The following is a 26,213-nucleotide window of genomic DNA, read 5'->3' on the forward strand; positions in this document are numbered from 1 at the left end:
GCAGCAGCAGCTGTGGCGGCCAGCACCTACCACAAGAGAGCACTCACTATACATAGAAAGAGAGTCCACGTCCCATCGTACCATCACCTTCATCCACTACAGCATGGACAACCATTGGGTAGATTTCTCGATCCAGGTCAAAACCCAGCTGCAAAGTGAGCACAACAAAGAAATACACAGATTGAGGAGTTGAGACACTTAAGTGTACTTGTCAGATGCAACATTAGGCCAAACACTCTTACAATATATCATAAAGGGACATCCCATCTAGAAGCCTTCAGCATCATCATTCAGGACTGTTCTCCAAGGACTCAATATAGCCTTAATTGCACAAGTCAATTTAGCTATTTTAAAAAGAGCTCTTTTAAAAATTTCTTTTGGATTTAAGCCCCACTAAGTATATTTATGTCTTAATACATACATATATATGTGTGTGTATACATATATATATATATGTATACACACATACATATATCTATATAACATACAATGTGTCAAGTGTCAGAAATACAAAGACAGAAATGCATTAATCCCTGCCCTCAAGGTTTTTATTAAGTGAGACTACATGTACAAATAAGGATATATAAAATCTATACAAGGTAAATTTTTAGGAGGGAGGAAGGGCACTATCAAGTGGAGGGAATTGGGAAAAGCTTCATTTAGAAGATGGTACTTGAACAAAGTTTTGAGGAAAACAGGATTCTCAGAGGCAGAGGTGAAGTGGGAGAGCATTCCAGGCATAGAGGAGTTTCAGTACAAAGACACAGAAGTGGGAAACAAACTGTTCTGTGTGAGGAACAGCAAAGTCTGTTTGGCCATTATTCACTCAGTCAACATTCATTAAGTGCCTACTTTGTGCCTAGCACTGTGCTAAACTGGGATAAGAAAAAGAGGTAAAATATGGTCCCTGACTTTAAGAAACTTACAATCTAAGAGACTACTGAGTCCATAGGTAAGGAGTTATGTATGGAATTGGGTTTTGATCAATGGGAGTGACTTGATCAGATATGCACTTTAGGAAAATCTTTTGGGCAGTTCTGTGAAGTATGGATTGGAAAGGAGACAGATTTGAGGGGGGGGGGGAAGACAAATTAAGAGTTACTGCGTAGGCTAAGTAAGAAGTGCAAGGGCCTGAGTCAACATAAATAAAGAAAGGGAATATGTGTGAAATGTTGTGGAAATGGAAACGACAAGATTTAGCAACTGACTGATGTGAGGAGTGAAAGGGGATGAAGATTTAGATATAACACACTGGAACTGACAACCTGGATGATTGGAATAACTGTGGTGCTCTATTCAAGGAAGTCTGAAAGAAGAATGGGTTTGGGGAAAAGATACATTAATTCAGTTCTGAACATGCTAAGTTTGAGATGCTTTTTGAAAACCCAGTTTGAAATTTCCACGATGCATCCTACCAATCTAGAATTTAGGAGACTAGGACCTAATAGAGATATAAATAGAGAAGATAATTATACCAATGATAGCTGCTATGGACCACTCTTGAGAAAATGTAGAGAGAGAAAGGAAGACCACCCTGAATAGGAGTGTGAAGATAAAGCCAGAATTAAGGGTGTGAGATGGATAATGAGCCTGCAAAAGAGACAGAAAATATGATCAGACAGAGAGAAGCAGAACCAAGAGAGATCAGTGTCATAAAGACCCAGTGAGTCTCTAGAGAATATCTAGGGAAAAAAATGTCAAATTCTATAAAGAAGTGATGAAGGAAGAGGATGCAGAAACGGTCATAACACTGGTAATTCTGGAAGGAGTTGTTTCAGTTGAGTGATGAGATTGGAAGGTAGGCTACAGAGATTTGCAAAATGAGAGGAGAGGAAATTGAGATAATTTGTATAAGTATATAGATTTTTCTAGAAGTTTGGCTAAGAAATGGAAGAAAAATAAAAAATGATGGCTTGAGAAGATCAAAGGTCTGGTGAAGGATTTTTCAGGCTTGGACAAGACATGTATTTTTAAGTAGTAGGGGGAGAACTAATAGATATAAGAGATTTAAGATCTAAAAGGATTGTTGGGGATAATTTACTGGAGAAGATGGGCTGGCATAAAATGTATGAAAAGAGGTTGAACTTAGAGAAGACAGACACAAAGTAAAGGAAGGAAGAATGAGGAATGATTCTAGAGATTTTAAAATACAGAGAAGGGGAAAAAAGGGTTCATGGCAAAATGTTTCTATTTTCTCAGCAGAAAGAGAGAGGACAGTATGGTAAGTGGGGAGAAAAGAAGAAATTTGAAATAGTTTTTGTGGAAATGGGAAAGAGTATTAATCAGGGAGGAATGAAAGGACTGTCTTGCTATGGTGAGGGCCCAGTGAGATTAGATTACTTAAATCTGTACTGGACCCACTTGGTTCAGGGCCTCATTTCCTCCAGCTTCATTCAACAATGCATGGTTAGGAGAGGAGGCAGGGAGGCCAAGGTTGGGCTGGAATCTGACAAAACAAGAATAGTGATAGTTCAAGAGATCTGAAAAGAGACAGGCTGGAGTTGAACTGTTAATTACAGGGTTGAGACAAAGAAATAATAAAGTGAGGTTAGAGTCTGGGACATGGCCTGGAAAGGTAATGAGGGATGGAGAATTTAAAAGTTGTGAGGATGAAGAATAGGTTGAAAAGAAATGAGAAAGACATAGGGAAACTGTCTGGAAAGGAGAAGGAAGTGGATATGAGGAGAAATTTTGATCATATAAAAAATAAAATAAAAGCTTTATTTTATTTTTTAAAGGAAAGACATAGGGAGAGATGGAATGAAAGGAAATTATGATACAATAAAAGGATATTATATATATATATATATATATATGTATATATATATATATATATATATATATATATATATATATATATATATATATATATATATATCTTCAGGTAACAGAATCAAATGCATCCAATGGCATGAGCAAAGCTGGAATGTTTGAAACTTTTTCTTGCTTCTATATGCCTTACCTGCAGAAGCCAATGCTCAAGTTGGCTCTTGAGTACTCAGGAGTCTCCATTAGGAAATGCTATCCCCATATTCTCCCCCATGGTTCATATCCCCAAGACAAGAGACAGCTTACCTCCTCTTCAGCCCACTCAGACGGATCAACAGCATGAGAGGGCAGGCAGAATTGCTGACACACTCCTCTCTTATAGTGCACAGTCTCTGACTGAAGGCTGGTGTCTTTTGGGATGTAGCTATAGATCAGAGGGGGGGGGTCAAAGTTAGCATCTTGCTCAGACATAGTTGAAATTTCTCTCTCTTTCATTTTGGTTTTTAATGATATTTAGTCCCAACCCATGGTACTTAAAGGACAGAACCTGCTTTATCACAAGTTTCCTTTGCCTTCGCTGGTTATGCCATAGAATTTTCTCCTTAACCTGTATGCCCTCAGAAAGAATGATTAAGTGTCTAACATCATCTAGATGACATAAGAAGTCATACTGCTATTTTGCACTGAACCAAGATAGTACTGAAAAAGGTAAAAAAAAATTAAAGAGCAGGTCTGCCTTTAGGAAGTAGATCTTGGCCAGGAAGTAAAATGCCTTACAAGTAATAGTAGAGGATCTGGGCTATTTAACTGGTCTACATCCCTTTTTACCTGGCTATGCCATTCTGGAATTCTTCAGTGGCTTGATAGTAGATGGTGATTGCCACCCGGGCATCAGTGTCAAATGTGAACTCTACGTTGTAGTGGACTTTGGCTTTGCTGACCTCTTCTCCAGGGGTTTTTACTTCCTCGGTGCACCTAAAAGACCTCAGAGAATGAGAACCCAGACCCCAGAAAAGAATGTGGGGCCCCAGGCCTCCTAAGTTGTAGGCCAGAATTCACAGAATGGCCAGATACTTTAATTTTCTCTTTATCCATTCAATAAATAAACCCATGTGCAACTATAAAAACAATCAAAATTTTTAAAAATTAAATTCAACAGGGATAAACATAAAAGGATCCCTGATTTGCTAGTGTGGGTATTGCCACCATTCTAGGCTTTCACAGATGGACTGGTGAATTGTTGCTGGGGCTAAACTTACAGAAGCTGATCTTTTGACAAAAAGCATACAGTCTACTGCTATATCCATATTGAATGTCTTTCCATCTTGCCAGAAGATATGGAGAACATGGTCTCAGTTAGCATTATATCTAAAAACCTAAGTTATCCTTATACAAAGTGAGAAATCTGAATAAAATGCTGAATCAAATATAAAGCCCAACACATAGGTTCAAAATTCAGCTTCATAAATATAAGGTTAAGGGAGAAGAGGTTAAGCAATAGAATTAATTTTATTTTTATTGTAATAGAAGGAATTAATAGTTGGCCATGATAACTAAAAGAAGTAATCATATCTTAGCCTGCATTGCCATAAGCTTAATGCTCAACAGAAGGAAGGTAACAGGTTAGGCCACATCTGGAACACTGTTTTTGGCTGTGGAAACATTTTATTTAAAACTTCTTTAATTATAAAAGTCACAATCCATGGAAAAAATAAATACATATATGAAATAAGAAACAAAATTTTATAACATCCTCCTTTACCCTCAACCTTTAGTAAGGAATAATCAAAAGAATTAAAAAAAAAAACTAGCAAGCAAATTCAATGTTCTGTTCCAAGTCTGCCTGAAATTCTGCCACATCTGGCTTGGTTTCTTTTGTTCTTTTCTTTTCTTTTTCTTATATAGTTGTAGAAAATGTCTAGTCCTGAGAATTTCACACAACAGCAACCTTATATGAAAGAACTAGACATTTCCCTACAGAATTCACTATTATTAATTTTATGATACCATAATATTCTACTATATAGAATACCATGATTTAGGACCTGGTGAGGAGACTGCCTCAGGAACAGAAAGTGCATTCTTCTCTTCGCCTAAGCTCTACCACTATCCTATCTGGATAGAAATGACAACTTGGGACTGTGGGTGCCCTCTTCAGTCCCTACTCCTTGCTTGACCTCTTAAAAGGAAAATATCTCTGGGCACTGCAAAGAGCCTTCTAGCCTTCTACTAACTCCTTCTCCCCTGGATGACAAGGACCCAGAAGAAGCTTTTTCTTTTGGGTTGCAAACCCAGACCTCCACCCCTCCCCAAGAAAAGGCAGCTGGTATCCAAAGTAGAGATTTCTGGGTTTTGTCCCCAACACCAAAAACAAAACAATTCATTTCACAGTGTTAAGGATGACAATGTGACCCTATAGTTAACCAGTTTCTCAAAAAAAAGAAATATTCCAGCAAATGTCTAAAAATCATCCCAAACAGAATAACAAAGTAAACCAAAGAGAAAAACAAGTTAGAACCTTCATTCAATTCAAAACTTCAGAAAAAGATGCAGCAGTGCTTGAGAAAGGGAGTTAGTTATATACTAAGAATGTTAGCCCCAAAGCCAGTAAATGGACCTGAAGCCTACAAGTGCTGGGGGTGAGACTGTCCCTGAGAAAATGTGGAGTAAACAGCAGAAGATATCAAACAAAATCAATAAATATGATGTAAATAAAAAGAAGTCTAAAAGGCAGATAAAAATGAATAACTTCACTAGAAGAACAAAGGAAAAAGAAGAAAGGAAAAAAAGGACAAGAATGGCAGGATAAGTGAAATAATAATTAAAAAATTAAATTAGAATTGAAATAAGCAATTTGGAAGAAAAAATTATAAGGAGAATTAATTAACACAGAAGGGAGAAAGCTTTATGCAAGTAAATATCCTAAAAAAGAGAATATTGTAATTAGAATGCAATGATTCCACATGTAAGAAGAAATATTAGAATAAAGTAAAAAGATTGAAAAAAATTAGAAAATATAAGTCATTGACTATTAAAAACAACTGACATGTAAAACAGGTCAATGAGAGATAAGTTAAGAATCACTGGACTCTGATTAAAAAAAAAAAACAATACCCAAACATTTTCAAGAAATCATAAAACTGGGCAGTAAACTGCCCAGAGGCAATGTTAAAAAATAAAGAATCCATTAATACCCTCTTGAAAGAAAACCCAAATTGAAAATATCCAGGAATGTTAAAACCAAAATTCATAGCTTTCTGGTCAAATAAAAAGAATAATTAAGTACAATATTTTTAAACTGTGTAAAATAATGGGGAGATCCTGTCAAAATCCTTTTATAAGACAAACATCTTTCTGAAACCTAACCAAGAAGAGATAAAATAGAGAAAGAAAACAACAGAACACGACTGCAAGAACAATGCAAGAACAGTGAATAAAATATTAGCAAAAATCTAGATCTTAAGTTACAAAATTATCACCACACATAAGCATTTCTACATTCAAAGAAGATTATAAAGAGAATTGTATATGAAATCATGAATCTATTACCGCTTTTCCAAAAAGATATATTAAATCATTATAGTACTACTAACAACTCTTTGTTTGCATTTCCAATCTCTTCTATGTATTTCATAAATGTTTTTCATTGACTTTCTTTTCTCCTTTTTTTATATCACCTCTCCACCTTTCTCTACAACTTCTTCTTATCCTTCCCAATAAAACATTTTTTTTCCAGCAAATGTGTATAGTAAAGCAACAAAACTTAAATCTCTCTCTCATTTGAAAATGTATGTTTCATTTTGTATTATCTAGCATCTCTCAACCAAAAGGCTAGACTCAACACTGGTCTTTTGAAGTCATGACTAGCCACAAAGTGCATAAGTTTTTCAAAAATCTTATTCTTTGCAATGTTGTCATAAAAATGAATTTTTCATGATTCTTCAGTTAAGAAATACAGTAAATAGAGCACTGGGCTTGAAATTAGGAAGACACATTCTTATGAGTTCAGACACTTATTAGCTGTGTGATAGTAGATAAATCACTTAACTTTGTTTGCCTTAGTTCCTCATCTGTAATATGATCTGGATAAGGAACCACTCTAGTATCTCTGCCAAGAAAATTCCAAATGGGATCATGAAGAGTTAGACATAATTAAAACAACTCAACAATAATAATTCCTGATTCTGCTCAGGCAGAACCTCAACCCTGAGGTAGCTAGATAGTGCAGTGGATAGAAATCTGGGCCTGAAGTCAGGAATACCTAAGTTCAAATTCAGCCTCAAATACTTACTAGCTGTGTGACCCTGTGTAAATAACGACCTCTGTCTCAGTTTCCTCATCTGTAAAATGGGAATAATAATAGTACCTACTTCAAAGGACTATTGTGAGAATCAAATAAGATAATATTTGCAAAGCGCTTAACTATAAGTGCCTGTAACTATAGCACTATATAGAACTAGCATTATAAATTCTTATTTCCTATTTTTTCCTCTATTCCCTTCACTTTGCCCAGTTCATACAAATCTGTCCAGATTTCCATACAAAATTATATCTTTTGTCATTTCTTACAGCACAGTATTATGCTATTACATCCAAATTTAATAATATATTCAGCTATTTCCCAATTGTTGGTCACTCAGTTTGTACCCAATGCTTCATCACAACAAAAAGTGCTGCTATGCCATCAATATCAGCATTTGAATCAAATAATTGGTCAAAAGATCAATCATGATTCTAGAATACCAATAATCAATGAGAACATACATTTTCAGGTATTGCTAACATGGGAATATATGTTGCTTAATTATGCATATTTGTTATAAAGATTTTTTTTTCCTTTTTGAAATTTGGGGCAGGAAAGGATTGGCAAAAAAAGAAATAAGAAGAAAAAAAAGGGACATTTAAACAATTTTTAAAAGTGTGCAGAGTACAAAAGGAAAATCAGAAGAAAAAAGAGAAGCAGGACTGCTTTGAAAGTTATAATTGAATTTTAAAATTTATCTTAAAAGGAAAAGCTATACATTTTAGAGATTTGCTGCTTCAAATATAATATTCTTATTTTTTCTACTTTGTATATATAAATGCTATTTTTTATTTTTCTTTCTTTGGGGGGACAGATGGAAGAGTGTTAAATTCAACAGTCTCCTAATTCCCAAAGTCACAGTTTAGTGAGTTTGGATATAGTTGCAAATTGTTTTCTGGGACCATTTCAGAGCTCCAGAAAGAATACTGCCTCCTAATGCTCTCCCCAACAATTATAACTTTACTTTTCTGTCATCTTTGTCAACATAATGGGCAGGAAGTAGAACCTCATATTGCTACAACAAATTTAAAAAATTATGTACATTCACAAAATTAGATTTGTACAAAGATTTCAATGTTGCTTCAAGATGAGAAAAACTTTGAACATTACAAACTATATTAATAACAACAAATACATGATTATATCAACAGATTACAAAAACTTTTCAACAAAATGTAATACCCATTTATATTAAAAACAATGGAATAAAATGACCATTTCTTAACATAGTAAATAGCATTTATTTTAAACCAAGAGCAAACATTATCAATATAATTGAGATATATTTCTGAGGCCTTTCCAATAAGATCAGATGTAAAAGTGTCCACTACTATTATTTTATATAGTTTTAGAAATTTTAGCTAAAAAACTACCTCCAAAGAGAATTGATAGAATCTGATGGCAGATTGAAGCAAAAAAAAATTTCATTTTTTTTTTCTAGATTTTTTTTTCAGGCAGCATTGTTAGTATGGAAATGTTTTATATGATTTCCCATGTATAAATGATATCACATTTCTTGCCTACTTACTGGGTAGAGAGGGGCATGAGGGAGAGAGAAAATTTAGAACTCAAAATTTAAAAAAAGAATGTTAAAAATAAATAAAAATTATTTTAAAAAGAAAGGTTAGTTATAGTAATAAAATAAGGAAATTAAGGGAATAGGAATAGTCGAAGAGGAAATAAAACAACTGCTTTTGTAGATGATTTGGTTTACTTAGAGAATTCTAAACATTAAACTAAAATTAAATGAAGCAATAACTTCAGTAAAGTGGCAAAATATAAATAAATATGCAGAAATCATCAGCCTTTTGTATATTACCAACAAAAACTAGCAGGAAGAGATAATTAGAAGGGAAATAATAGAGAGACAGAAAAATACTTCTAAAATAATTACAGAATTTATAAACTATCTTGAAGACTTCCTACACATATAGGAAATTTATGAATACAACAACAAAACATTTTTCCAGAAATAGACAGATGTAAATAATTGAAAAGGTATTAATTATTAATGCTTAGGCTGTGCCAATATAATAAAAATAAGAGTACTACCTAAATTAATTTGCAGATTTAGTACCATACTAAGACTTTTTTATAGAACTAGAAAAAAATAATAATGAAATTTGTTTGGAAGAAAAAAAAAAGATCAAGAATCTCAAGGGAAATAGTTGAAAAATGTTGGAAGGAAGGGGTTTTGGCCTCAACAAAGTTTTTGCTTTATTACCAAGGAATAATCATCAAAAAATAATGGCATTGGTTAAAATAAGTAGAAAAGATAAACACTGGACAAATTAACTTAAGACCCAAAAGCAATTGAGCATAGTGTTTTTTTTTTTTTTTGTTTTTTTTTTTAATTCAAGGACTGAAACTACTGGGGTATGCACTCAACAATGTATTCAACAAAAACTACTGGGAAAATAAAAAAGCTATCTGACAAAAATTAGGCTTAGGCCAACATCTCATACCATATGTCAAAATAAATTCCAAATGGAAATAAAATCTAAATATAAAAGAAACATATAATAGGTGAAATAGAGGATCAGAGAAAGAGACACTTTTATAACTACTGATAAAGAAAGTTAAACAACAAATAAAGAAATTCAGAGATGACAAAATGGAAAATTTTGATTAAAAAATTTTAAAGTCACATATAAAATCAATGCAGTGTTAATTAGAAGTAAAATATTAAACTTGGGGAAAAACTTCATAGTAAATTTTTCTAGTAAAAAAGTAAACATTTTAAAGTTCTGCTATATAAGCTATCAAGATATTAGACAACTCTAAGATTAAGTATAGAGAAGATGCATTAAACTTTTTTTTTGTCCAGAAGTTCCCTATATCAATGAAATCACAGGTTTAATCCCTATCTCTATCAAGAAATAAAAAAAAAAATGGAAATATATTGGAATAAGACCCATTCCCAAATAGACAAATAATCAAAGGCAGTTCTCAAAGGACTATCAAAAACTGGCCATCCTCAAGAGACCACTATCAAAAAATTATCAAAATTATCAAAGACCACATTAAAAATACTCTAAATCATTAATTTTTTTTCTTTTTTTAATTATAGGTTTTTATTGACAAAACCTATGCATGGGTAATTTTTCAACATTGACCCTTGCAAAAACTTCTGTTCCAACTTTTCCCCTCCTTCCCCACCACCTCCCCTAGATAGCAGGTAGTCCAATACATGTTAAATATGTTAAAGCAGTAAATCATTAATTTTTAAAATGCAAATTAAAACAACCTGAAAATTCTACCCCACACCAAACAGACTGACAAAGATGACAAGAAAGGAAAATAGCATCTGTAAATAATGGGGATGAGAATTAATCTTACCATTCTGGTAAGCAATTTGGAACTATACCCCCTATGTAATTAAATTATATAAGATCTTTGATCCACAGTATCACCATGAGGAATATACTCCAAAGATATAAAAAGGAAAAAATCTCTATGTATTCAGAAATACTTATAACACTTTTTTATCTCAGCAAAATACTGGAAGCAAAGCAAACGCCCATCTATTAAGGAATGGCTAGGCCAATTATATAGTACATGAATGTAATGGAATATTTGTATGCCTTAAGGAATGATAAAAGGGACAGTTTCAGAAAAACCTGGGAAGACTTGTATGAATTGATGCAGAATGATTTAGCATAACTAGGAGAACAAAATATGACAACATTGTAAAGGAAAACAACTCTGAAAGGCTTTAATGACTCACAACTAGTTGACTGATGATTCCTGCTTCCTGACTCTTGGTGGAGAGGTATTGAGCTAGAGGAACAGAATGAGGCATACATATTCAAGTGTATAAATTTTTCAGTTTTCAGTGACCAATTGTAGATTTGTTTTGTTTGATGGTAAATATTTTTAATAAGGGAGGACCCTTGTGGGGGAGAGGGAGAAGAGTTAAAAGAAGAGTTGGGATGTAATGATAGTGATTAAAAAAGAAAAAGAAAATAGCATCAATGACACATTAAAAATAGAGACCAAAGAGCAGAAGGAGACATAGACAATCAGAGCAGTTTAGAAATACCAAGTTAAATTTAATATATACCTTTTCATGATATCATATATATTCCACTTTTTTGTGCTTCATATTATAAGGAAATGTTCATGTTTATCAAGTTCATAATAACAACAACAAAATATGACTTAGTGTATGGACCTAGAAATACCACTACTAAGTCTGTTATCTCCAAAAAAGATAAAGAACAAACATAAAAAACATTTACAAAAATGCCGCTCTTTTTTTCTGGTAGAAAATAATTGGAAATTCAGGGGATGTCCATCAATCAAGGAATGGCTAAACAAGTTGTGGTATATGAATGAAATGAAATAATATTGCTCTATAAGTGATGAGCAGGCAGATTTCAGAAAAATTTGGAAAAACTTATATAAATTAATGCTGAGTAAACAGAATGAGAACATTGTATATATAATAGCAACATTGTGCAATAATAACTGAGATAGATATGTATATGCTTATAAATAACTAAGCTAGTCTTAGCTCTTCTCAGCAATATACATTAGTATTCTGCTAATAGTAACATACATATAACTATTATATATATACATATATATAAAACATTATATATATATTATAATTTATACATATACCTAATCTCAGCACTATACATTAGAGTACTGCTAATAGTTATATATACATATATATGTGTGTGTGTGAGTATGTTGCTTCCAATGTTTTGCTATTACTAATAGAAGAACAACTCTGAACAATGTTGTCCAGCTAAGTCCTTTCTTCTTTATGATATTTTGAGGTATCAAATTTTAGGAAGGCATTGAAGAGCACAGAGAAGAATAACCAAGATGATGAGAACTCAAAACCATGTAATGATTGAAAGAAGTTGGCATATTTAGCCCCAAGAAGTAAAACTTAGTTGAGGACTAGTATGGTTTTCTTAGAGCACTTTAAAGGGTTAGTAGGTCAGGCAGGAAGATTAGACTTGAAAAACTTTCATGTTATTTCAGTCCCAAAGGGGGAAGGGAGAGCCTGAGCAGGTAGAATTCTCCACTACTGGAGAGCTTTTACTTCATGGAATCTAGACAAGTAGTTAGTCAGAAGTGCTTTGTGTAATCTCCTACCCAGGCATGGGCTGGCCTAGATGATGTGAGAGGTCCCGTCTAAATCTGTGAGTCTATCATTCTATAAATTGAGTAGCTGATGGCTGGTAGCCTCCTGAGGCCTTATTATATATCTTGGCTCAGCTTGTTCCTGCAACTCACTCCCCTGTGTACTTTAGAAGCCCGTTGCAGCTTGTTCTGAAGCATGGCCTTGGTTCCTTCATCCTGGGAGTTGGCCCTAGGGATGTAACTGAGAGATATCTAAAGATAGAGAAGCAGCTGGCAATATGCTTAAGGGTAAAATATTTTCCTTAAAGAGATAAAAAATGATCATGAGAATAACCGACCCTCCAGTCCCATAATCAGAGTCATGCCGTCCTTGCCCATCCAGGCAGTTCTGATAATTCTGCATTTGCCGTCACCAGAAGAGAATCCCCAAGGAACAAGTGAGGTAGAGCTGGCCCTGTAGCTGCACAACCATAGCATGTATGATGCACTGGGAGCAGTTTCACTTTAGTAATTTTGCTCTCATGGACATGAGTGAAAGCAATTAAATAAGTATTAATGATGATGATGATTTAAATAGCCTACCTAGCACACTGATTTTCTCAGAAGAAGAACATATGTAATAAAAGAAAATCTCATAAGTATATATTAAGATAAAAACGATAGACTTAGGATTTCTCATTTCTAATTCTCTGTGAGAGCCCTGCACAAGTCACCTAACTCAGTTTTCTCACCTGTAAAATGAGATAACAGGGCCCTGTTTTCATTTTTAAGAGTGTAGGAGGATATTAATTTACTGATAAATACTTGTGAAGTTCTTCACAAAAACTGAAAACTTTAGCTACTTAGGTACCTGGTCACAATACTAAAGGGCTGTTGTCTATTCCGGGAACAGAACATACTTGTAAAGACACGAGATCAAGTTTTGGGTCTGGGCAAAAGCACCTTTCTAAATCTTTTGTGTGAACCATCTGTCCCCATTTCAAGACTTAGACCTCCAACCCTATCACACTTTAGAACTTACTTTACTAGCCTTAGGGTATCTTTTCGGATGTTGATTAGGCTTCTCAGTGTCTTCACAGGTTCTTGGGGAGGTGGGGCCGCATAAGGAAACTGTATTGAAGACAAAACAAGAGAGAAAATTTGGTTAAAAAGCTTATTTGGGTCACTGTGCATTAGTTCAAAACTTGGAAAATTAATCAAAACAGACTCCTGAAGTTCCAAATGCCTTAGTGAAACACTATGGCTAAGTTAATCATGAAAAGCTTTTCAATCTGACCTCAGATGTCAGAGCCAGACACATATGTCTTTTCCTTCAGAGATGCCACATGATGCCTTAGGAATTTAAGAACTGCATATAAAGGGAACCATAATAGTGTGTACAAAGCTGAGGTATTCAAATAGCAAAGTAAAGATTTTGCCTTCAGCTGACCATAAAAAAGCTATGTTCTTCAAATATGTGGGTCAGTAGCTATTTTTGAAGGAGGCAAAGATCTGTGGTGATCTTCATCCTCTTTCTTCACTACTGCCTTAACTATTTTCTGCTGGTTTTTATCTCTGATGTTGGAGATCTGAATTAGTGATAACAGAGGGAAAACAAGAATGGAAAACATGAAGAAAAAATGATAAATTTATTTAAAATTGAACACATTAGTATGCGTATTCATAGTTGTGCATATGTTAATTAGTATTTCTAAATTTAGCAGGCCATACTCTTTCCATAACTACTGATATTAAAAAAATATATTTTATATCCATCTTTAACTCATGTTAGAGAGAGAAGTAAACTATGTTGTATTCAAATCTAATAAAATTCTATACATTTTTTTCGTATCATATTTCATGAATGGCCCTAGATAAAATCCTAATGGATACATCTGCTAATCAACTCTCAATTAGCTTGGATTGTGGGCTTTATGACAATCTTTTAATCCTAAATCTAAACTGACAGTAATACCCTGAGAAGAGATATTCCTTCCAATTTCCCAGTATTCCAACAATAAACAATAGTAATAATAATGTTCTTACAAAATAATATTAGCTTAAGCAAAACATGACAAAGCAAGTAAAACATGATACCAAATTTAAAATATTATACACTGAAGTCATAGGAATAACTTTTGTATTATTCTTTGTTGGGGATGGTAGTAGAAGATGATTGACATTCACACTTCAAATCTCCATTTTAATACAGTTTAACTGGGAGTTTTCTGCAAAAGAAATATTTATTTACAATTGTTACTTGAGTTAAACAAGGATAAAGGTCTTAAAAAAGAAAAGAATTTTAAAATTCTCTGCCCTCCCAACCAACTTTTTTTTTTTTTTTTTTTAAATTTTGAGGATAAGATCTGAAATGATAAATCACTGATGGGATCTCTCAAGTTACTCAGATCACAGGAAGAACATAAATATAATGGATAATTTTTGCTAGAAGAATTCTATAAAATTTAAATATACTTTCAAAGAAGTGATCTTTGATTTCAGGGCCCAAAACAAAATAAAAATAGGTTCTCAGCTGAGAATCTGCTCAAAGTTCCCTGATCCTGTTTGTCACCTTTTTTGAAGGGGTGGGAGGAAGCAAGATCTTTTCCTTATGTGATTCTAAAGGAAATTACTAGATTATAAACCTTAAAGAGCAAGGATCTTGTTTTATATATACTTCTATATCCTCCCTAAGGATGTATATAGTATTGTATGCAGTAGATACCTTGCCTAAATGAATTAAAGATGAATAAAATTTCCTCACAGAGACAAATACTCTTTTTACTTTTCCACATCCAATTAAGCATATTATTATTACCTGAGTGCCTTATTGCTTCTCATTGAACTTATCCACTTTTTTCAAATATTATTGTTGACAAAGATTCTTAGAGATGGAACTATCAAGGCTGAAAAATGAATTGAAACACCACTTTCTTCATTCATTGTCTACTTTGTCACAAGAAGTAGGGAGCAGCTTCCAGAAGAAAGACAAGTATCAGTAGAGAATGCAGCTGATTGCAGACTCAAGAGAGAATTCTTAGCAAACGCATTTACCAAAATGGGATAGTTCAGAACAGCAGCTATACAGTATTTTCTCCATAATCCTGGAATATACTTTCCACAAATACACAAAGCATCTATAAGAATACTGAGTGGGGCAGCTAGGTGGCGCAGTGGATAGAGCACCAGCTCTGAATTTAGGAGGACCAGAGTTCAAATCTGGTCTCAGACACTTAACACTTCCCAGCTGTGTGATCCTGGGCAAGTCACAACCCCAGCCTCAGGGAAAAAAAAAAAAAAAAAAAAAAATACTGAGCAAAAGGGATTTAAGTGGTAATCAGGCAGACAGAGGTAACACATATGGCTTAGACAACTTAATTGTAGCACTGCCCCATTGGGACAATGATGAGTCCCCAAACTCCTTTCTCTCTTTATTAAGTCTTAACCTAGGTCCACCTGGGTGTAGCATCTCTGCTCAGCAGGGTGCTCAGTGAGATGTCCAGGCTATGCTCCTCCCTAATGTTCAATTCTAGATTGCCAAGGCTACCTCTCTTTAGCTAACTCTATTCTCTGCTTCCACTTGGTCCTGTTCCTGCAAGCTGCTTCCTCCTTTTAGTTATAGAGTAGACAGTAAAGTGGCCTTCATAGTAAATGTCTCCTGGCTAATTATTAACAATAAATATACTGGTGAGGATTTATGCACTATAATTTTAGAAGTAGCTACTCAGGATATCCAAGAAACTGTCAAAATGGCCTTTTTTGGAGGGAGATAGCCCAAAGGGAGTGCTATACAGTCATTCCCTCACTAGCGTTAATATTTAATAAGTGTTTCTTCAACCTACAATCATAGATTTTTCTGCTTTCGTTCTTATAGTTTAGACATTGTGATTTTACCAGTCTGAAAGTATACAGAATAAGGGAATAAGTGGTAATGAGTTAAAATAGATTTAAACTCTTTCTGGTGCTAGCATAGATGTCTTGAGAGAGCTAGGCTGGTAATGAGGGAGCATTATTCTTCTCTTACTCCTTCATAAAATGTGCCATAATCCCACCAAAAAAACCCAGAATAGGATAGAGACAAACCATCTATAAAATAGGTCCCAATCTTTCACACTCAGCTGTATGTACATTTATAGTATATCTCTTATCTGCTTCCTATGAATCAGGTTGGAGATGAATAGGCTATAAGAATGTTACAAAGAGCAAACTATATACAACTTCTGGAGTTCTTCAGTGGTAACCTCTTTTTTCATAATAAGGACAAGTTTTATGTGAAGGCTACTGAACAAAATAGATGAAAGCAGGTCTGCTCAGTAGCTTATGGCCCAAATCCTTTAAGTCGGTGCCTTCATTTTGGAGAGACACTCAAGTCATTTTAATCAGTCCAATTTTATAGACCCAGGAGGAGAGAAAGGCATCAGAAATAACCTTGTTAGCTTAGTGAGATTTGAGTCACTGCTAACCTATGGTCTGCCAGTGCCTATCTATGAAAACCAAAACCTTTTTTTTCCCCCAGGAAAAAAAAACCCCAACATACAGAAAGCCCCACACAGATTGCTACAGAGATCTTACAGGAGGTTCTACCCACAAGTGGTATTCTAAAAAACAGTTTGGTATAAGGACAGTGTTCAATTAGTTGTATGACTTAAATCACCAGAAGAAAACTTGCTTCAGTTTTTTAAGGCTTTGGAAGTACTTGGATATCCTAACCTGTTCTGGGATTAAATGGCTATGGATCACAAATAACTGCAAAAATAGAGCTAAAGTTCCAGAACCATTCTCATTCAAATAACCACATCATTTCAGTTACAACTGTTGTTATGATGGCACATGAACGAGAGGACCCAAGAACTGTGGAATTACTGACTTGGACATCTAACACATCCACTTACTTTATTAGGGTCTACTAATAAGCAACTGCAAGAAAGAACAAATGCACTTCTGGTCTTTTGGGGGCACAGAAATATTAAAAGAACAATTGCTAGCAGTGGTAAAGGGAATTGAAGTGCTGCTATTTGTAATTCAAACCTGGCCAAGGATATTCAAATCTATTTTACAGAAGGTGTTTCTAGGTCTTCCAGGTTATCTCCACTACTTTATTTTCAAAGTACAAGTGGGGGATCTTAGTTCAACTTAGAAAGGAGAGCCAGGATTATAGCAGAGAACTGGCATCTGATTAATAGCATGTTTCAGTACAGCTCTCCTCTAGAGTTATAGTGCAGTATCTACACTGGCAAAAAGCCTGGCCCAGATCCCAGGGATGCTAGCTACGTTCTGGTAGGTCCAAGACAGTAAGTTACTTGGCCTAAAGAAGCATATTTTGGCTGACTCATGAGAGCCATCTAGTGCCCCAAAGTATAAAGGCAGATCTATACTTTATCATGATAGCAACTCACATTGTTCAGTGATTTAAAGTGTCCAAAATCAAGTTGAGTCAGAACGCAAATGCCTCCTACGTGCTCAAAACTAAGCAAATACAAACTTAGCAAGCATTTATTAAACACCGATTGAGTGTTAGCATGCTAAGTCCTGAGGAAACAAAGAAAGACAAACAGCAAAACAAACAAAAAGCAATCCTTGCTCTCACAGAGCTCATGATCTAAGAGGGAGACAACAGTCAAACACCAATATAAAAAACAAGACATATTACAAGATAAATCAGAGCTAATGCACAGAGGGAAGGCACTATGATTAAGGAAGACTAGGAAAGTTTCTTGCAAAAGGTTAGACTTTAGCTGAAACTTGAAAGAAGCTAGGGAAGCCTACAAGTAGAGAAAAAGAGGAAGAGAATTCTAGGCATGGGGACATCCAGGGAAAATGACTGAAGGTAAGAGATGGAGTATCTTATTTGAGAAATAGTCAGGATATCAGTATCACGGGATTGAAAGTTATATGAGAGGTAGTCAAGTATAAGAAAATTACAAAGATGGAAGGGGACCAGGTTATGGAGGGCTTTAAAAGTCAGATGGAGGGTTTCATATTTAAAAAGGATACACTGGAGTCTATTGAGTAAGAGGATGACATAACCAGACCTGTACTTTAGGAAGATCAATTGTGCAGCTGAATGGAAGGTGCACTGGAGTGAGGAAAGAACCCAGGACACCAACTATGCAACAGCCCATGGTGAAGTAATGAAGGCCTGTACCAGAGTGGTGGTGGTGCAAAAGTGTTTCTTACAGGACTGGGCAACAGATAGGAAAAGAAGGGAGGGAGGTATGATAGTGAGTGGTTGAGGATGGCATCTAGGTGGCAAAGTCTAGGGGAGTGAGAGGACTGGTATCTTTGACAGTAATGAGGAAGTTATGAAAAGGGAAGGATCTAGGGGCAGGGAAAAGATATCGGGTTCAGTTTTTCTTCTCCCCTCCCAAACTTTGCATTTGTTTATTTAAAATTCAAATGCAAAATAAGAAAAAAAAGGAGAAGAAGAAATAGACAGGAAAAAGAAAAAAAAAGAGAGAGAAAAAAAACCACTGTCATGTACCCAGATATTGAGGATGATTCAAAAATTTGAATTTGAGTTTTTGATCAATTTGAGTTCAGTTTTTGACATGCTAAGTTTAAGATGTCTGTAAGACATTCAGTGCAGGATGTTTAAGTAGGCAGAAATGAGAGTGGAGGACAGGAGGGAAGTCAAGACTGGGCAAACAGATCTGAGAAAAATCCACCAAGGGCCCCCAAGGAGCCTGGAGTTTAACAATGAGACAACATGCAAACAACCATACCCAAAGATACACAAACAAGAAAGAAATGTTACAAATGGGAGGTAATCAGAGGAAAGGTACTAGCATTAAGAGGTCAGGAAAGACTTTTTGAAAAAAGTTAAGACTGTAGCTGAAACTCGAAGACAAGGAATCCAGGAGGAGATGAGAAAGCATGCCCCAGGCACTGGGGACAGCGTCACCTGTGTCAGAGGGTAAAGGTCACAATTCATTCACAGAATGAATGTCAAGAACTGAATTGGTGAGAGGGGAAGGAAGGAATTCCTTCATCTGCTCTCCAGCTTTTACCCCAGTTCGAGGAATGGGCCTGGGGGACTGTTGGTCCTCTTCAGTTTCAGGTCCTGAAGGTGATCATCAGAGGACCCAGAAGTTCAAGCTGTGAGGAAGGCCTTGGAGTGAGCATGCAGGAGGAATGGGTGCGGCCAGCCAGGCTGATGTGGAAGACTTGCAGGGGGCTTGAGCTCAAGGGGAGTTTTGGGCTTGGAATTGGAGCTTTGCTGTGTACAAACTGATTAAGCTATGAACCTAATCCCCTTTCCTTTCCCAAAGACTGAAATGGTGCAAGATGGAGGGGCAGGAGTAGAGATTATGCCTTCTACTTTTTGGGAAAGTTTTTATACTGTATATAAAGCTTGTATATTGTAAATAAAGATTTTTGTGAGGAAGGAAGGAAGGAAGGAAGGAAGGAAGGAAGGAAGGAAGGAAGGAAGGAAGGAAGGAAGGAAGGAAGGAAGGAAGGAAGGAAGGAAAGAAAGAAGGAAGGGTAAGGGAAGGGAAGAAAAGGAGGGAAAGAGGGAAGGAGGGAAGGAGAGAAGGAGGGATGGAGGGAGGGAGGGAGGGAAGGGAGGAATTTTTAAGGCCTCAACACAGACCTGAAGAAGAGAATTTTATGTCAGAAACCCTTCCAGAAACACTCAATTTAAATCAGGCTGACCCTAAAGGATAGCCTTGTCAACTGCCCAATTTGTCCAGTAGAGAACAGACCTACTTAGTTCTGACCTTCAGCCCAATCCAAGGATAGAGGCACCAGTTTTCTTACAAAACATCAGTTGTACAGGTATACTAAGGAAAGGCATGAGTCTGTCTCCAGTACCAGGAGTTGGTTTTAACAATGTTATAATGATTCAGACAATAACTCATCTATCTACATCTTGTTCTGTTCCATTACAATGATTTACCCTCACATAATTCATACTAGGTCAGGTTCCACATCTCTTAATATTATATGGATATTAAAATTGTTTTGTAAAGGCTTTTGTTGAGGAATGGTAAAGAACTGGAGAAATAAGAGGGTATCTGTTAGTTGGGGAAAAGCTGAACAAATTATAATATAAAATATAGCAAAGGAAATAGTATCAGAGAAACCTGGGAACACTTATGTGAATTGATGTAAAGTAGTGGTCCTCAAACCTTTTAAATAGGGGGCCAGTTCACTGTCCCTCAGACTGTTGGAGAGCCAGACTATAGAAAAAACAAAAACTCACACTGTCTCCATCCCTCAGCCCATTTGCCATAACCTGGCAGGCAGCATAAACATCCTCAGGGGGCTGCATCTGGCCTGCTGGCCGTAGTTTCAGAACCCCTGATGTAGAGTAAGAAGAACCAGAAGAACAATTTATATAAAACAAAACCACATAAAAACAAACAACTTTAAAAAACTTTAGAGCACTGATCAATGCAATGACAACCATAATTCAAGGGGACTCATGATGAAACATGCTAACTATCTTGTGAAAGAAGTGATAGACTTGGGGAGAATATAAGATGCATATTTTTTAGACAGGGCCAACGTGGAATTATTTTTTTTGTCTGACTGCATATTTGTTTTAGTGGATTGGATGGAGAAATAAATTTATATCAATTGGAAAATTTTAAATTTAATTTTTAAAAAAGTAACATCAGTACAAATGGAGGCTTAGCAAGGGATACAAGTTAGAATAAAAAGTTCAAGAAAAGAAATAATGAGAACCTGAATTAAAATTGTGGCAATGTGAATGAGTGAATAGGTAGATACAGTATTGTAGAGGACAAAGAGATAGGTCTTGGCAACCAAATGGATGTGGATGGTACAGGAGAGAGAAGAATTAAAAACATCTGCAATGTTTTTATCCTAGGTAACAGTGAAGATTGATAGGGCCATCAATAGTAAGTTTGATGAAAAAGGCACATTTGGAAAGGAAAGATAGGAGATGTGGTCTTGGGTACATTGAGTCTGAGATCCAGATGGAAGTAACAGTATTAATTCTATTTTTGTGGTATATACCATATATTTAAAACATAGTACCCTTGAGTCAATGCACTGGGGTGGGACAATCGAGCACTTGAGGCTAATTACTGATTGGACAATACTCTATAAGAATATACTTGGAAAATGGCCCTTCCCACTATCCTGTGGTTTGGGGTATACAGAGAATTGTGGGAGGGACTAGGAGGTGCAGTGAGACTAGCCAGGGTCACTTCTGCAAGAGAGATGAAGAGGTGAGGTCACAGAGATCCTACACGTCCACTCTCTTCACTTCTACCGCTAAAGACCAAGAATAAAGACTTTTGCTTATCCTGACTCCGGCTGATTCTAAGGTACCCAGGGTGCTAGTGCAGTCGCCATAGTACCCCAGAAAAAGTCTTATTTTCCTTGTCCGGTCTATCCTACGTAAAGTGTTACTATATTTAGGCAGTGTTAATTAGCATTTATACAGGGACTCATTTTCTTTTTTTAAAGGATTAAAAAAACTATTTTAGATAATGCTAAACATGATGAAAAGCATTAAGATGGTGCACCAAGAAGGAAACTCTCTATCAGTTCATGATTAAACAGGTGAAATGATACAACTTTCTGTCTGTGCTTACCTGCTTAACCTTACACAACATTTACACATGGCCCATTAATACTCACACAACTTCATATAAGTCTGAGCCTCTAAAGTAGAACAATCACCTACCTTAAAGAGGGGTAGGGATGGATAGGGTGTAGGGAAGTGGCAGAAGAAAAATAACTGCAAAATACATTTGTGCAATTTCCTCACAAAAAGTCAAAGTTCTGTTGCCAATAGATCAAAAGCTTTTTGGTATAGTACATATAGCTAAAACAGAAAAGCTCTAATTTTATTATTTTCACAGATGCATAGTATTTGTACCAAAAAGCCAATTCACTGTTGCTGTGGAAACCAACATTTAGGGTTATGCAAAGACTGGCATTTATAGTACTACCTAAATTTAAGGGTTTTTGCATATAATTTCTGGTTCATTCTGATGTCTGGATAAAACCCCAGATTCTTTTTTCTCTTTTTCCATTCTCAGAAGTACAATGTGACGAGGGGCCTAATCGTGGATATTTTTAGATTGTTGATGCTTCAGAACATTTTCTCAGATCAGTATCAGGGGAGAAGAGCTATTCTTTGCCTGGCTGCTATGGAATGAATACAAATTTGCTTTTTTAACCAGCTGCAGTCTTGAGATAGCCTGTATTGTGCTTACTGGATACCAGAACCTCCATTATCTCCATGGAATAACACTGAAGGCCTTTTTCATTGGTTTACCATCCGTTCTCCCCCGTGGGTGAGTGAAGCAGGCAGAGATGTTTCAAACCACCAAAGAAGACAAGGAAGATTGACAATCCAAAAGGTTGACAAGATAACATGACATTTTCTTTTCACCTGCAATCAAAGCTTTGAGGGATGCACTTGAGATGGTGTCTTGAGATGACCTTGAATACAAAAGTGCTATGTTTTCAGGTTGAAACCTGAAACCTAACCTTCCTGAGAGACTTTTTTTTTTTAAAAAGCAACAACCTGTTATTCAATCAGTGTAGGGAAATCCCGATATGGAAACTCTCCATTAATTCAAGTTAATACACTCAGCAGCTCAGCTGTAACCAATAGAGAGACCGAAGTCAAATCTGTAACCTTTTAGTGAAAGACTCAGAAAGGTTAATAAACTTGCCTAAATCCTCACTATCTAGTAAATGTCAGGCAAGACTGAGAAGCAGGTCCTCCTGATTTCAAAGCCACTATTCTATTTCCTTTATCAAGTTATCTCTAACTATAAGAATTAGAGCACTGGGATGTCTCTGATTATTTAAAACTTTTTTACATACATATACACACATAGAAAGGCACATCATCCAAATGGTAAGTGGTTCCTCCTGGGTGGAGTGTGAACCAAACCAAATACCTGCTGGCTGGGTGACTATAAGTAAGTTATTTTATTTTTTAGGCCTCATTTTCCTCCTGTTAAAATGAACAATACCCACAGGGGAAAGAGACTGAGGCAGGCAGACCCACTCTCAGGTGTAGCAGGAATTGAGGTAGGAGATGATGGCCTGTATTAGAGTAGTGGCGCTGCTGGAGGAGAGAAGGGGACATATGTTGCAAACATATAATCAGTAGACCTTGTCCACAGTTTGAATATGGGGAGAGAGAATGAGAAATCCACCCTAATCCCTAAGACTCAGGCCTGAGGGACTGGGAGGATGGTGTTGCACCTTCATTTATAGGCATAAGAGAAATAGTAATAGGATGGAGGCAAGGAGGTGTAGAGAGAAAGATAATGAGTTACTTTTTGGACATGTTGAGTTTAAGGGTCTACTGGACATTCAATTCAAAATGTTTAAAAAGCACTTGGAGATGCAAGATTGGAGCTCAGAAGAGAGACAGGCAGGACAGGAAAATTTAAAAATAAGCAGCAAAGAAGACACTATAATTTCAAAATCTATGCTTCCCAAAACAAGTGACTCTCAGATCATGGAAGGTCTTGTCCAATATCAATCAGATACTTCTGAAGAAAATAAAACAAATATTAGTGCTTTTTAGTAAAAGAGAAATAGTAACTCTTTTCCTCCAGCAAGTGAATAAATCATAAACAAGACTACAAAAACTCCATATTCTAGAATTTAGATTTCTTGGCTTCATCTGATCATGAGAATCATTACTGTGCATCTAAAAGTACCACTTTTGTGCTATTTTGGATATTCCTGCTAACTGTATGTGAAGGGAAGGCTCATTCTTGCAAATACCAATTATCATGTTAGATAAGTATCATTAAGTAACCAATATATTCTTTTTTCAAGGAAACATTCTGTATGAGCTGATGCCACAAAGAGGTGAAGGCTGGTTATATTATATTGGAGATGGTTTTATCAGGATCCGTGGGATGATAAGAAGACAAGGAGATCTAGAATCTAAGCACAAACCAATCTTCCCTACTCAATTTGCAAAACAAAATGTTTAACAAGATATCAAATTGAGACTCCAAACATTTAAGTTTTTTTCTGTATCCCATTAGAGTCACAGCCAATTGTCTTGACTTCTATCCTAACACTGGACTTCGATGACTGGAAGAAAAAGTGATGATTTTGCACAACTCTACCTCCCTTAAATCCAATTCACTTCCAAGTCAAGATATGTCACTGGTGATCTCATTGCTCCTCTTTAAAAATGAAAGATGAACAACAACAAAGGGACATGCGAACTTTCCTTTCTCTTCTTCCTTTTAAATTTTTTAAAAATTTTGAACACATTGAATATCCACAGAATGTACATCTACACACACACACACACACACACACACACACACACACACAGTAGAGCAGAAGAAGAGAATTATATATGAAACTATTATACATAGCTTGCTTTTCTTTTAAAGTACAGAACATGTTCAACCAGCTTGTCGGAGTTTCTTTTTGGCTTTTCCTCCATTCTCTTCTCTACATTGCATACACACACATACACACACAATCATATAAAGTGCATGTGTAAAATTTATTGTTGGTGGTCAGTTTTTTTTAGTCCTGTACAATTGTTTATGACCCCAAAAGAAGTTTTCTTGGCAAAGAAAGATAATTAATGGAGTGGTTTGCCATTTTCTTCTACTGCTATTTTATAGATGAGGAAATGAAGCAAAGACAACTTTACTTTAAAAACTATGCAAATGGACAGGATTCAGTATTAATTATGAGTGGTTTCTTATGGATAAAGGAAGAATTTTTGACCAAACAAAAGATAGAAGATTATAGTATCATTGATTTAGAGCTAGAAGGGACTTCAGAATGCACTGAAACATTTTGCAGCTATAGAAACTGAGGCAGTTAAGTGATTTGCTCACACAGCTACTGTCTGTCAGTCACCAAGCACTTATTAAGTACTTATTATATGGCAGGCACTGTGTTAAATTCTGGGAAGACAAATATAAATACAATTTTAAAATAGTCCCTCTGATAGGGAAGTTGACATATCAATGGGATATAGACAATACCAAAAAGGAAGGGAGAAGGCAGGAACATACCTGAGCTAGACATGACAGAGAATTCTGTGGTTTAGCTTGATAAGAATTGAAAAGTTGTTGGAAAGACTGTGGGAGGGCAGGCCCACTAACACAACTGTGAATTAGTCTTATCAGTCTGGAAAGTAATTTGGAACTACATTTAAAAAAAAAATCCCTAAATTGGGGGGCAGCTAGGTGGCGCAGTGGATAGAGCATGAGCCTTGAATTCAGGAGGACCTGAATTCAAATCTGATCTCAGACACTTAACACTTCCTAGCTGTGTGACCCTGGGCAAGTCACTTAACCCCAGCCTTAGGGGGAAAAAAAATCCCTAAATTGTGCATGCCATTTGACCCAGAGATAGCCCTATTAAGCATTTGCTCCAAAGAGATGAAAGATAGAGGGAAAATATCTGTATATACAAAATTATTCACAGCAGTACTTTTTTTTTGTAGTAAAAAAACTTGAAACTAAGGGCATGTCCATCAATCGGGAAATGTCTGAACAAATTATGGTGTATGAATGTAATAGAATATTACTGTGCCATCAGAAATGATGAGAGTAAAAGTTTTCAGAAAAACCTGGAAAGCCTTGTATGAATGATACATAGTGAAATGAGCAAAAGAATCAGGACAACTATTTATATGATAACTACAGCATTGACACAGAAAATAACTTAAGAATGCTGATTAACAACCACAGAAGAGTGATGATGAGGCATGCCTCCCACCTCTTAGCAAAGAAGTGATGGATTATAGATGCTTAGATAGACATTTTTAGATATGACCAATACTACACAAGTTTGTTTTGATTTACTATGTTTATTTACAACAAGGAAGAGCTCTTGAGAAGTGGTGGAATGGGGGGGGTGGCAGAGAGGGTGAAGCAAAAAGAGAAAGACAGAGAGACAGAGAGAGAGAGATAACAAAACAGAGACAGAGAGAGATAGAGATAGAGACAGACAAACTGAGAAAAAGAGAGAGAGACAGAGACAAAGAGAGACAGAGATAAAGACAGAGACAGAAGAAAGAAAAGAATGTCAATGCAGAAAGCAGAAGGAAGTCAGTCCACCAGAGGGGACAGAC

At 35.8% G+C, this 26,213-nt stretch overlaps 1 protein-coding gene across 1 annotated transcript in view; it reads right to left on the reverse strand.

The window, feature by feature from the left end:
• RNF157 (ring finger protein 157) overlaps nt 1-26,213 on the reverse strand; it is a 115,199-nt gene that overhangs the window by 20,186 nt on the left and 68,800 nt on the right. The window contains exons 3-6 of the mRNA XM_074264747.1: nt 13,194-13,282; nt 3,598-3,744; nt 3,076-3,193; nt 82-148 (exon numbers count right to left, since the gene is read on the reverse strand). Of these exons, the coding sequence (XP_074120848.1) occupies nt 82-148; nt 3,076-3,193; nt 3,598-3,744; nt 13,194-13,282 (421 nt within the window). The remainder of the gene's footprint in view (nt 1-81; nt 149-3,075; nt 3,194-3,597; nt 3,745-13,193; nt 13,283-26,213) is intronic.

Source organism: Sminthopsis crassicaudata, chromosome 4 (assembly GCF_048593235.1).
Source record: "Sminthopsis crassicaudata isolate SCR6 chromosome 4, ASM4859323v1, whole genome shotgun sequence".
Taxonomy (NCBI): Eukaryota; Metazoa; Chordata; class Mammalia; order Dasyuromorphia; family Dasyuridae; genus Sminthopsis; species Sminthopsis crassicaudata.